Genomic DNA, 14084 nt, shown 5'->3' with positions numbered 1-14084 from the left:
ACATCTAAATATTATCACTTGGCTTCTATCACAGCAGCAATACTATCACACAATCACATCATAAACTATTATAATACCCTCTTCCGAAATGAATATCAGCCATGATAAAGAAACAGCTGCAAGAAAGGAAATACAAATCCTCTCTTGCCAGTGCCTCAGGAGACAGAGTGTGAGACGTCCAACTGGCCACTTGTCCTTGCCAAAATATACTCGAGGGTATCATCTGGTGAGCCTTGGGGAAACATGTCATCGCTTCAGCATGATGAATACGACATTCAGTGGTTTGTTAAGTATGATTGGACACATCCAAGACTTGAGATTGTCTGGACAAGCCAGGCACAGCCCTCTGCCATGTTTTCATACTCAGGAGATCATACATAGTGCTGGTCTGAAGAGGATCATCATGTAGTTATCTGATTGGTATGTCATATCAAAATGATTTATGAACTGTTACTCTCTACGACCAACAGTGTATGGTCATCTCCAATACTAATGGTACAATAACGATACAAACACATTTCACAATCAGATCATTACAGACAGTGCAACATCCCCATTTCTGAGCATAATTCTCCACCTAGTCAATGCGATGGAGAGATGATTTCTCATATGCTGCAACAATCCTTTGTTGACTAAACCACACAAATCCAATCTGCATCTGACGTGGGGAGAACATCCAGTGGTAGGGGATCACCTCAAATGTACAAACAGGGAGACAATAGAACATCCTCACCAATGAGCAATTTCATGAAAAGCTGTCCAATAATCTTGCACTTTTTGGCAGGACCACAGAAGGTGTACCAGTGTGTTGTCATTCTCATTACATCTCCAGCACTCAGGCCTCTCCCTCAGGTTCGCTCTAAATATCTATGAAGGAGTCCTGTAAATGTTATTTATAATCTTTAACAGGACCAGTACTGTTTTAATCTCCCTTTCTTGAAACTCTTTTAAATTATTTTCCATATCTCCTCAGAAAATTACATATTTAAATCTTTGAGTGGTTAAGAAGCATACCTATTTTGATGTCTTGTGTGTCCTTCTAAATAGAAGAGGGAGTGTTAGGAACTGCTGTAATAAGTGAGAAAAAGTGTTATTGTTGTCTTTGCACTCCAGTCAGCACTTAACTGTAGTGGCATTCAGGGCCAGTATAACAGACAAGAATCATCTGCACTATAGCTTCATAGCACTATCATTCCACATCCGTATAGGGTGTTAAATGCATATACACATGCACTTTTAGCATACACACATGCTGGGAATTCCTCTTTTATAAACTACAGTAAAAGCATCAACATTCCCAGGAATTATGTGAGGGTATGACATGTTTTTGCACCCTCATCAGTCACCTTAAACTAGACCATTTTATGAGCATGGAAGATTATAAAAACAGGATTAAGGACTATTAGACCACTGAATGCACATTCTGTTACTGGCAACTGCCAATTGCAACTGCCAAGTGAGTAGGAGAATTACAGCAGCTTTAAGCCAATGGCTCCATCTAGAGACAGTGTTTGGTTTGTGTGTTCTGGGCCACTATAGAACAGCATGGTGAACTCTCTGTATGTACAGTACATATAAACAACTCATTCTGAGGTAACAAAAACACAACATTTCTTAGTTTTAGGGGATTAAACACCAGTAAAACATAACTGTCAATGTTACATTCCATTTCTGCCAATATGTCCTCTTAAATCAGGGGTGTCAAACTTACAGCCCAGGGGCCAGGACAGGCTCGCTAAAGGTCCAATCCAGCCCACTAGATAACTTTGCACATCTAATATTGATGCACCTTTGAAGGCTAAGATGTGCCATGTTTAAACAGTGAGTACTTCATGTAAAATGCTGCCTCAGAGGCTTCGCCACTCCAACCAGAATACAGCTCTCTGAAATAACAATGAGTACTTACTGTGATCATATCTAAAGATATTGAACATTGAACAGCTTCAGTACAAAATAATCTGTATCAGACTTCTATCTTCAAACTATTTTTGGTGGATCCCTGCTGCTGAGGCACTGACAAAACTTTTTTTTTAATGTACATGTAATGACAGTGAGTAGTAGACTGACTGAAAGTGGAAAAATCTAGACATACTGTTGAATTTGCACATATTTTTCTGAGGCTATCATGGTCTGATAGTCATCTGTTTTATAAACGGATGACCGTTCTCAAATGAAACTTCTTTACACTTAAAAAAATGGAAAAAATTTAAAGGTGTTGTTATTTATAGGTTATTATGTAATGGTTTTACTGGTCTGGCCCACTGCAGATCAAAATGGGCTGCATGTGGCCCCTGAACTAAAATCAGTTTGACACCCCTGCTTAAAATCTTACACACCAGAACTTCAAGTCTGTCATTTGTTCTTTAATGTGAAACTCTTTATGTTGCTGTCTAGGCCAGGACACCCTTGTAAAATAGATTTTTAATCTCAGTGGGAATATTCCTGGTAAGAATAAAGACTAAATAAAATAAAATATGGAAAAACATGATCAGTATTTCACTTCATTCCAAAGGTTGAGACATTTTCAGTTACTGAATTACCTACTTGAGAACTCCATTGTTGTGCCTTGTACCAGGAAGTACATTCCAGTCACACTTCATTTAAATAGTCAATGTCTCTGCCAAAGTTAGTCATTCTTATCCTGTTCATACTCAAAACATTGGCTGCTGGTTAAACCAGCAATCCTCTGGTCACAAGGTGATGCCTTTAACGTGGGGTTAAAAGGGGATGGACATAGGATGCAGATACACCTTCATATCTAACCACAAACACATCCAATGGGTGAATCACTGCTTCTGTTATAATAGGTGAAACATAACCAGCAGTGACTTCAATGAAAAACAGCTTTACAATGGCATGTTAACAAGTATACACATAATCAGAGCCAAGTGCTGATTCCCCCCACCTCCTAAACTTTTTAAAACAAACACAGGGAATGCCACTCCACTTTTACGAGTGATAAACAGAAAAAAATAATTTAATGTCATAGTATCACATAGCTGCTGCAGCCAATTGCCTGTCATTTACAATAAATGCACGGAAATACAAATCAGTCACAGAAGAAAATGCAGAGGTCTGTGAGTGGACTGTGACTTAAGGAAAAATGTATTTCCCAAAAGACAGCCCAGAATATGAGACTAAAACTACCCAGATTTTGTATCGTAGGGTAAAGGCAGCCACATGCCCCTCTGATAAATATTATTTTGAAAGGGCTGAATATTTATGCAATCAGTTACTTTGTGTTTTATGTTCGGTTTAATTCAAATCAGTTTATGGAGATTTATTTCACACTGTGGTTTTAAGATCTTTCTTTCGATGAGTGTAAAAAATGCCTAATTACATCCAATCTATTACAATGTAAAAACTTAACAGGGAAAAAATCCATGAGGGTGAATATATTTCATAGGTACGGCATCATCTCACAAAATAAATCATGAAATTCACAACAGATCCGACTGGATTTACAACTCAAATATTTGTTTCATGACAGTGATAACACAGCAACTCAACTGATCAAGCATTCAAACACACACGGCTGACATTTGAAAAGTCTTGTGTGGGAAACAACCCACACGTGTAAATTTAACAAGCATATTAGGCACAATGAATCCCTAGAAAAAAAGACATCTTTGAGATGCATTAACTTCTTAGAGATTTCAGTCTGGCCAGTTTTCTTTTGCCCAAAGGACTCTGCCAAATAATCCTTCATCGCCGGGACTTTACGCACTGCTTCAGACACATAATCCTCAGTTCTCAGATTCCACAGAAATCTGCTTTAACATCCGCTGCTCCTTACGAAGACGCATTCGTTCTTTGAAGTCCTCCAACTCTTTCCTCTGTAAACAAATAAAAAACAATAATTAACATAACATTATACTATTTAGAACTACAATTTTTTGTCTCGTCATTTTTTACAGACTTTTTGATTTTTTTTGATTTTATGATCTCTGGATACATTGCTGCTTGTTTTTTTTTTTTTTTTTGTTTTTTACTGTGTCTTGTAAGGTGTCCTTGAGTGTACCTTTGAAAGGTGCCTACAAATAAAACGCATTATTATTATCAGTATTATAATATTGTGCTGTGAAGCAGTAATTCTGACAGCTAAGGAACCATTCAGACACAGATAAATCACTCTCAGATCAACAATAACTTGGGAATTCGGCACTAAATTATGGAAAGTGTGTGTGTGAATATGGTCAGTGTGATCTGACACATTAAAATGCAAAAAAAAAAAAAAAAAAAAAAAGTGGTATTACAAGATAGTACTCTGATAACTACTATGTAGTTTTATTGTGCAATACATCCTTGTGTTTCAGACTGATTCAGCAAGAACACAGTGTGTATTACAAAATAGGGGCAATAAACTGAAAGATGAATACATGATCAGAAAAATCAAACCACAAATAAATAAATGTGAATAAAAAATTAACAACAAGCGTTTGTGGTAGTGAGCACTGCCTGTACAGTCACATTTAATTTTATTCAATGTTATGATTTTATTTTTTTATGGGCAGTACTATGGACGATATAAACACGTAAGCTTGGTGCATTATACTCACATGCAGTTGCTCGTCAGGGGGAAAGATCTCCCTCTGGATACCATAAAAGACGCCACAGTTGAAGAGAGAAATATAAATTAGTTATCACAAGAAGAGTACCAAGCCTCATTGAGTAGACTAATAAATATAATCAAAAACAACAACAACACTTACCTTTCTCTTTACTATGTACTCTTCAAAATACTCTGCCTGATTTGAGATCCAGAACATGGTCACAGGAAAGGACAGATATAGCATCATCTGCTCAAAACAAAAACAGACGAGGCAGTGAGTGACAGTGGAAACTTACATCACTTGGCCTCACTTGGCTTCACGTTAACGACTAGCTAGATTGACGCACGAAACATAGGCCCATTTCTTCGAATTTAAACCTTAGCAGCATTACATATTAAACAGCCACGGACGACATATTAAAATATATTTTACTTACGCGAAACACTTCTATTTTAACACCCATTTTCACATCGATACTGGTCCCACAACTGCGAAACGTTATCTAAACTCCAACCATCGTCAAAGACCTTCACGCTACTTCCGGGTTTCTAGAATGTCCGGTTGCTTGGAAGCAACAACGCCTGCGCATGAGTGTCGGAAATTAATTTTTTTAAAAAAACAAACAAACAAACAAATAAATACACGTTTGGAATATTATTTCTATACTTTTTTGTCACCTATAAAGTTGAAGATTTAAATAGCCGACGCTTAATTTTGTATCGCTGCTAACCTTCGGTTTAATAAAGGCACTGTCTTAACAATGGTTGTCCACTGGGGGGCGCTGCGCACCACTGATTTGGTCCAGACAGCCTGTGCATGTGAGGTAGGATTTGTAATATCATTCATTACCCCGGAATGACAGTGGATGTAAACTGATCCCATTCCACTGACCACAAATGTAATAAAATATTAACAAACCTACGAGCATGCCAGTCTGGTAAGTGAGTTGATTGTAACCATATTTACGTATTTTTCAAATATACTATTAAATTAAATATAGTGATTTTAGCAAACCTATTATAGTGTATCTTCCAACTACTAAGAGCTAAATTTTTGGAAACATCTGTCTGACTTGATTTTCTTTTTACTCTCACCCACCTTTGGAAGTTCAATCATATCAAACATAATCAAAAATAGAACAGTGAAGACATAGGGTCTTATATGGGTCTATTGGGCACTGATACTTTTGAGAACAACTGCACATTTTATTCATTTATTATTATTATTATTATTAGTAGTAGTAGTAGTATTAGTATCATTATTATTAGTAGTATTATTATCATTTTACTTTCACCCACATTTTCAGTTTTGGCTTTGTCTCTACATTTCGTGTCTAATACTTTTTCTTTCCAATTATCCAGGTGCACAGATATCATTTCTCCTCTCATTTTCCCCAATTTCTTTATTGTGCACACATTCATTTACAGAAGTACAAACAGATACATAGACAACCAAAAAAAAAAAAAAACAACACAAAATAAGGCAAAATTAACAAAAAATAAATAAATAAGAGATTTACAGACATTTAATTTTATAGTGCCAGATTTTTTGTATGCAACATAATATAAACATTTAATAACTCAAAGGTTTTAATCGCTTTTTTGTTCTTAACATTAGATATCATAGTGCTGGTTGAAATTTATCAATAAAGAGCAAGAAAGTCGGTTTGGTTTCTGAACACTTCCAAAAATAATAATAAATAATAAATGAATTAATAAATAATTAAAATAAATAAATAAATAAATAAAATAAAGAGTTGTATGATATACAACATGTTTCCAATCTTATCTCGACTAAAGTTGGCAACATTAATTCTAAACATTATAGTGTATATACAGTGAAAAAATAAATGAGAAATACTCTTTCCAGTTCACAGAAAATCGCACTTAAATCTATATTCAGCTTGAATCTTTCTAACAACAGCTTTATCGGATAAATTATATGAAATATCTTGAAACACACTTTTTAAGCTGTGATTTAATAAGTGATTTATGCAGTATTTACTACAAATTAACCATGCTTTCTCCTACTGCATATCATTAAATAAGGAAGAAAGCACAGTAACATAACTTACTGTGTTTCTAATATTTTTCAGAGTAGTTCTCCTTTAATATATTGGTTCCACCAGTATAAATATTTCCCACACAATCTTCAAAATGAAGAGGTAGATCTCCAGCACAAGAGTTTATAATATCTCCCCTCAGCTGCCTCTGGAGTTGCAGCACAGATACTCCATCAGCGGTCTCTGGTTGCAGTCCGTGACACTCGCTTTTACGTCCTCAACGAAAGACCTACGCGTGACGTCACCGACAACGAGAGGTGTTCAGGATCCTCGGAGAGAAAGATCCCGCGCGCCCTGGCAACCTGATAAACCCAGGTAAACGCCGTTGTTTCAAACATTATTCTGCCACTCATGTTGTCTCAGTAAAGCGAGCGAGTAGAAAGAGAGAGACACGGTAACAGCGGTGTAAAGGCTTCAGAGGTAGCGCTGATGCCCGGCGCCCACTGAGACCGTTCACTTGCACGGCGGCCTGTTCTGGCTAACTAGCTTCCTAGCTAAAGCTAGTTGGCAGTTGTCTATCAAAAGACACAATAACGGCATCTACATTGTGTGTCTATCTGACATCCCTTGCCTGTCTCACCCACTGTTGGCCACAATTACGCTGCAAATAGCCCGACAAATGCTGCGACGACCACCGTGTTGGGCATCTATTGCTAGTTTGCTCGTCGACTCGTCTTGTGTTGTGGGAGACGGTGACGCCGTCACGGTGATGATGGCGCACACTCAGACTGAGGCTATTTGATGAGAATGCAGTCAGTGGGGCAGATAACACAAAATAGGACTGTAATGTTCATTTTCCAGAGCTTGCTGCCACGATCTTGGAGACAATAAGTGTGTATCTTTGTGCGCTTTTAGCTCTGCTGTGCATAGCACTGACGACCATTACGAAACCCAGGCAATAATCTATGCCCTGTGGCCTAACGTTGGGATCTTGGCTCCTCGACGATGGTCGCTCGCCAGCAGTCATTACTTTGCAATTTATCGTCTTATACACCACATCTGGCAATGAAATCGTATTTCACACAGATGCGTTTAGAGCTATGGTGCCTGTATGACACGAGTACGGTGGGGTATTATACAGACATAAAGCAGTGGCATACAACCGACTGCTGTGCTCAAACAGATAACTAAAGCAGAGGCCCGTTACTTAGCATCCTGTCCCTGCTGTTTTTCTTGTAGGATGAATCCTCAATTCAACAGCTATGAACTGTGTTTTGTGATTTGTAATGCTTGATTATCGCTATAGTAGTTGGAAGCTCTAATTGCAGATATTAGCCCACCTGAAGTCACGTGCCTGCTGGGATATTCTTCCTTGCCTAAAGGTGCACATAGACCCATGTACTTTTGGTCTTTTGTCTGTCTATTATGCAGACTTGTAACTATGTATTGAGAGTGAGTCAAAGCCAAAGGTCAGTTTTGTGATTAACTTGCCACTGATTAGGTATTAGAAGTGTTATCTCTGTCAACGCTGTGTGTAAACAGAGGACAAATTGGGTCAAAGGGCACACATTTACCAGGAAAGCAGTAAATCAAACAGTCTCAGAGGGCAGAGCTATTATTAACATGACTGGAAATTAATTCTGCTGGCTGGAATTGATGTAGTTTTAAACAAAGGCTGGGTCAAAGTGCTTGGAGATACCTGGTAGTGTTAGGTTTTTACAGAGCTGAGATTTTAATTACATAACTCAGAAGAACTCAATGTGTAGGCGGTGTAGAGAAAATCAAATATCACTATATTTTGACTAAATGCCTTTATTGATTTAGCGACAATATTGTAGCATTGACTATTGGTGCTTTCACGTTGTATTTACACAATGCGATTTTTGATAATCAATAGTAATGTTGACATAATGACTTGAAGGCAAATAATAACAGCTAGATGAGTCTCTTAAGTTCAGAGAATTGCATCATTTTAGTGTAATGCAGCCTTTAACACAATGAAAGGGCAACACTTATGATATTACGATATTCCAAACCCTAAGACGACACCTAGTCTTATATTACAGTATCAGTATAATATTGATATATTATCCAGCCCTACCAGTATAATGATATTTGGTTTTCCATTTACCAGCCAAGAAAACGTGCATGTGTGTGCTTCTCATTCTACAGACTCAGATCTGATTTATTTCTGGCTGAGATTTTGGTTATCATGTTCTACACTAAAGAGCATACTTTTCTCGCCCGTTTTTTTTTGTTTTTTTTTTCCCTTTGCCTTATTTTTTTTAAATTCCTTTTTTTGGCTCTGTTCTCTCTGGTTTAGTTGCCATGGTAACACCATCCTTGGCCTAGTTGTGAATGACCTCTGAATGAAAAGGAGTGTGTGGTCAGGGAACAAATGAGCGAGCAAACAAAATCTATTATTGTGTGTGTGTGTGTGTGTGTGTGTGTGAGTGTGAGTGTATGTGCTTCATTTATCACTTTTGAATCATTGACAAGAGTGTGTCATGAGGTTTACCATCATGTTACTGCTGCGACTGAGAAAGCATTATTACAGAGTGAGGAATTTTTGGTTGCTCTCTGACCGCGTTTAAAACAGTGCGTCTTTGTTGTATAGTGGCATACTGGGATGTAATAGACAGTATTGACTATCTTTTTATTGTTTTGTGATGACTAATAAGTAATATTTCTTTTCCAGCTTATACATTTTGTATTTCATTTCTAAAATGTTTAGTGATGGTTTGCTTTTAAGCCCATATTATTTTAGGCTTTAATGTTGTTAAATCAGCCAATCTAACACCAGTCCCTGATTCCTGTTTTTCATCACATTTAGAGACTCTTAGCTAATAGTCACTTTAAAAGCAAGAGTTTGCTCATGACCCATGTCATTTTCAAAGGTCAGTTCACTATCCCATAATGTTGCTGTCCAATGGCAGCAAATTTACAAAGCAAAGCTCAGTATAATCCATGTTGGTTAGAACAAATTCAGTGCTACATCCTGTGGCATCTGATGTGAATAATGAGCAAAGGGATTTTTGGGGAAGTGGGAGGCTTTCGATAAATAACAAAAAATTCAATAATCTGTTGAATTTGTTTTTAATTTTAACAGTACTTCTTTGTGCTTTATTTGGAGTGGACATTGACACAATTTAGTCATACCCTACATAAATCAGAGCTCACAAACACGTCAAAAAATGCCCCTTACTAAGAGTTAGTCACCCATTTCAGAAGTAATGCGCTATGTTATGGAAAGCAGTTATTTATTGCAACTTTGACTTTCCAAAAGCAGCAATTTTGTGGTCTTATAATTAAAATTCTCAAGAGTTGTCAGAGTGCTTGAAACATTACTTACATTAAAGCCATATACTCGCAGTTTCCATTTTATTATGTCAAGATCTGACTGCATCTTAACTGCCACTGTGAACAGCGGTGCCAGGGTGTATGGCATGAGACAGCGTGTCTTGTGGGTAATACCTTGAAGTCCCCCAAGTCTGGAACCGGGACTGAAATTTCCATCTGGTGAATGTAATCAAAATATTCACTTTCACTAAGCTCTGTTTCTGGTCTCTCCCAACTCCTGAGGGAAATATCTGGCACTTTTGTTGCTCAATGCTCTGCCATGTTCACCAGCTATTTGCTAACTGTGTCTTTCTGCTTTGGTGCCTAGCAGAAAGTGCACAGTGTGTATTTGGAGCCTTTTCACTGAAAAGAGTGACTCAGTATAGTAAAGCTTGAATGAGTTGGTACAAGCTATAACGCTCTGAAATCCGTTGGTAGTTTTGGCTGATAATTCTCTGTGGGTTTATCGGTCCGAGTGACGCCTTTCACATCGTCATTTTATTACATTTATGGATACAGATATTGATTGTAGCCACTGTGAAGTCTATTTAAATACTAATATTTAAAGAGGCTTTCACATCAGGAACCTTGGCCCAGATGCGAGTACACTTGACCCCAAAATCCAGTTCATTTTATTTGCGTAAACACTGTGTCATCGATCCTCTGAACTGCACGGCCATGGGTAAAAAAGTAGGAAGGCAGGCCAGAGGGTTGTTTTTGTCGTTATCTCAAAAATACAATTACAAGGCATAATGCGAAGGTTTATTCCTATGTATCGGCTTGGGATCTTGCAGTTGGGGTGCTTTTGTACGTATGTATGTATGTTTGTTTGTATACTGTAGCAACAACTTAAACTCGTCACATAGATGATACTTGGGCACAGAACAATGTCACTAAAAAGTTGAGCAGCTTTGTCAGAGGTCTTTGTCTACATGGTTGACAGAAAAAAGTTGAAAGGTAACTATGCAGGGAGAAGCCCCAGATGTGCTTTGAAACTAAAATTCTTAATCACTTCTAAAATGCAGAGGTTACTAAGTGTAGAGAGGTCTAAATGGGTGCTCCAGTGAACTAGTACAGTGTTGCATTTCCATAAAGCTGGAGGACTCATAAGAAGCTCTTTAAAAATTAATGGGCAAAATTGAAGCAGCAGAGGAACAGATATCCCGACTTTTAGTGTGTGCTGCGGGTCAAGCTTTCTTTCATTAGACTCCTCTACCTCCTAAATGGCCACTTCCATTCAAACACAGGCTTTCTGTTTAAAAAGATTAAGTCTGACGATTGTGATGATATCATCAGGGTTGTTTTTTCAAACTTAGACGGCTCCCCCAGATATGATACAGCTGATTTCACAGGCTGAGTAGTACTCCACAAAATGAGCAAACTGTATTTCATGCGTAAAATCACTGGAGTGCCTCTTGAATTGGCATAACATATTCCCTCATCCAAGATCTAGACTGTAGCGTCAGTCTAGACAATATATATATCTGTTTTCTGTTTTGCTGGCATAAAGAGATTGCCAGATTGTTTAATAATTACAGGTTTTGTGGGTGTAAAAAGCAAGATTTTATAAGTGCAGAGGCATTATCTGTTAGATTCAGTTAATTCTCTAATGACTAAAAGGCTTTAGTTGTTATTACTACCAAGTACCTCTTTCACCACCTGTCTTTTTCCTATTGTTTTTCTCAATGCATAACTGAATACAAGTCCATGCAACCACATGGCAAGTTGGCAAATTGCCTGTTCCCTGTTTCTCCACTCTAGTCCCTGTAGATTTCAGCTTCTCCGGTGCTCTGATGATTAATGGAAGTGCCTCAGACTTTCTCGCAGAGTCTCATCTCTGCGCACACTGCTGCTTCTCCGTCTGACCCAACCCCCAGTCTAAAGGAAACCCTCTCCTTCCCCTTTCCCCCTTCCTCTCACTATCATCCCTCCCTTCCTCCTTCCGTGTGTCTGAATACGATCTCCCCCCACACCCCTCCAGTGACAGGACCATCGGTTTGGCCTCCTCTGAATTGCTGTAGGTTGGAGCTTTGTCACTCTGGCAGCTGCTGTATTGTCTTTGAGAATGGTGCATATGGCATGTGGACAGGGAAGTGGGTCTGCGAGGACACCGTCAGTGTCTGGTTGCAGCACAGATGAGCCACTGCTTGTTTCATTTGGGAAAACTGACATTGTGCATTGCATTGCACTCACCAGTCACCTGTGTGTCTATATATATTGCATAGAGTGGCTCATTACCCGCCTGGTCTCTTGGGGTTTTTGACAATTGACTGATTTTGAAACTGGGTGTGTGCCTGTTTGCATGCAGATGAGACTCAAGATTGATTGTGAGGTGAGAGGTCAGCAGTCATATAAGGTACATATAAGGCAATATTTTATGGCTTAGGTAGTTACATAAAGATGTGAAACGTCAGGGATATCCCCTCACCATCAAACTGTTGCCTCTCACTTGCCCTAGGATTTGCTCATGTTCTGTCTGTTCCGTGTGGTGGGTAGTGAACAGAAGGTTAAAAGTCTGGTGTTACTACAGCAGGGTTAAGAGGCAGCATTGTCAGGCAGGTTGGATGATTGGTACAGAGTAAACAGAGTCTCTATATGTCACATCTGTCTCTTGAGATTGCATCTTCAATTGTGATTCTTGCCCGGCAGCTATTCTTATCCCTGATTCTACAGTCATTGCACAGAGAGATCCCTGCTGCTTTTGGTCCCGTTTACAGGCATTTATTATAAGGTTGCATTTACTAGCACTTCTGTATTTTGGTAATTGTGGTATAAAAATTGTTACTTGGTATTTACTTGGCTTACTAAGAACCAAATTTAGTCCTATCTTTTGATAAGATCTCACTGAGCCAAGTGGTTTCATAGTCACATCACAGTGTGGTCACCATGCTGTCATGAACGTCATAACTTAAGGGGCCGTTTATATGACAACAATTTCAGTAAAAACGGAAAAGTCTGTCCTTTGCGCTTTAAAAAACGTCTGCGTTTATATGACGACGTTATTGAAACGATCCCCGTTCACACGGAGCCGCAAAATCTACTGGAAACGCTGTAGTATGCACGCCAGGCCAATGGGTGGCAGTGTAAATTTGCAAAGCAACACCACGGCATGATGCCATGCGCCTGCGCTGAAGTGTGTTCCTCTCCAACTCCATGATTACAAACCAAAACAAAGAAGACACACTGGCGAAAGCATGCACAGATAACTTTGTCTGGATGGACGACAAGGTGGAGTTGCTACAGTAACAGATCTACACTTCACTTCAGATCAACAGGGTGAGCAGCGCAAACAGTGCTCAGCATTGTTGTTGTGACGGTTGGCATGCCTAGTGACTGGAACCATAATGCGCATGTGCGAAAAGTCTCCGTTTTCAGAGGAACTGCATATTACACATTTACATGACAACGGAGACGCTGCCGTTTCCAAAACATTGCACTCTGGAACCCGTTTTCAAATTGTTGCGTTTTCAGGCACCCAAAACGCCACTGTCATGTAAACGATCGGCCAAAACGCAACTAAAGTTTACTGTTTTCAGTTGAAATCGTTGTCGTCTAAATGGGGCCTAAGGCTGCTCTGCCACAGGAAGGCACGGTGGGTGGTCCCATGCGTTTGCACTCTTTCTGTCACACTCTAACCCGCTCACTTCAGTTTTCCTTTACAGGCCCAGCTTGACTGTTAACGCTGCCCTATGTTGTGTCCTGAATTCAGGTTAATGATGTGAGTTTACCTGCAGTCTTGAGGTGCTCACTGTGCAGCGTCTGCTTTCATGCACGTTTATTGTGGGATTGTGCAAATACTAATTAGTTTAATCTACAGGCAGTTTAATATTACCATGTGGCAGAGCTCCAGACTAACTTCTCCACTAGTAGCACTGATGCTACCTTCTCCCCCAGTTGTTTGTGCCAGCACATGATTTGGTCGTACCCTCAATAGCTGAAAAAATTAACTAATTGAAAAATGTGCTACTTTGGCCACAGCAGCTCCGCTCAATGTCCTGTCCACAGCTGAGTTGTTACATGTCATGAATAATTGCCTATCAACTCTGATGGCTGTCACAGACGGCAAAGATGAACACAGACTGGAGCTGCTCTGGTGAGTGAGCTACGTGTTGAATGTAAGACAGCAGGTACAACTGCATTTGTGATAAACGGCACAATCCTTTATGTTGTGGTTGCGAAAACATCCAGTG

At 39.0% G+C, this 14084-nt stretch overlaps 2 protein-coding genes across 2 annotated transcripts in view; one reads left to right on the top strand and one right to left on the bottom strand.

Annotated features, from left to right (window-relative positions):
- Window positions 1-2348: 2348 nt before the first annotated feature.
- On the bottom strand, window positions 2349-5132 carry LOC125879798 (protein PET100 homolog, mitochondrial). Its single transcript, XM_049561880.1, has 4 exons — window positions 4990-5132; window positions 4713-4799; window positions 4560-4592; window positions 2349-3836 (listed from the first exon to the last, which is right to left on the bottom strand). The coding sequence occupies exons 1-4, from the start codon at window positions 5014-5016 to the stop codon at window positions 3747-3749; spliced, it is 237 nt and encodes a 78-aa protein (XP_049417837.1). The 5' UTR covers window positions 5017-5132; the 3' UTR covers window positions 2349-3746.
- A 1698-nt stretch (window positions 5133-6830) lies between these two features.
- brd4 (bromodomain containing 4) overlaps window positions 6831-14084 on the top strand; it is a 42143-nt gene continuing 34889 nt past the window's right edge. The window contains exon 1 of the mRNA XM_049561792.1: window positions 6831-6930. The gene's annotated coding sequence lies outside the window, so the exon portion shown is untranslated. The remainder of the gene's footprint in view (window positions 6931-14084) is intronic.

This window comes from Epinephelus fuscoguttatus, linkage group LG19 (genome assembly GCF_011397635.1).
Source record: "Epinephelus fuscoguttatus linkage group LG19, E.fuscoguttatus.final_Chr_v1".
NCBI lineage: Eukaryota > Metazoa > Chordata > Actinopteri > Perciformes > Serranidae > Epinephelus > Epinephelus fuscoguttatus.
Note: the sequence above shows the minus strand (reverse complement) of the source record. Positions and strands in the feature narration are given on the sequence as shown.

What these genes read in the sequence shown, in the direction of transcription:
- LOC125879798 (XM_049561880.1), bottom strand. Translation starts at nt 5,016, where the DNA reads ATGGGTGTTAAAATAGAAGTGTTTCGC. An exon ending in TTAAAATAGAAGTGTTTCGC is followed by an intron (nt 4,800 to 4,989) that starts GTAAGTAAAATA and finishes TGTTTTGAGCAG; the next exon opens with ATGATGCTATATCTGTCCTT. An exon ending in AGTACATAGTAAAGAGAAAG is followed by an intron (nt 4,593 to 4,712) that starts GTAAGTGTTGTT and finishes TATGGTATCCAG; the next exon opens with AGGGAGATCTTTCCCCCTGA.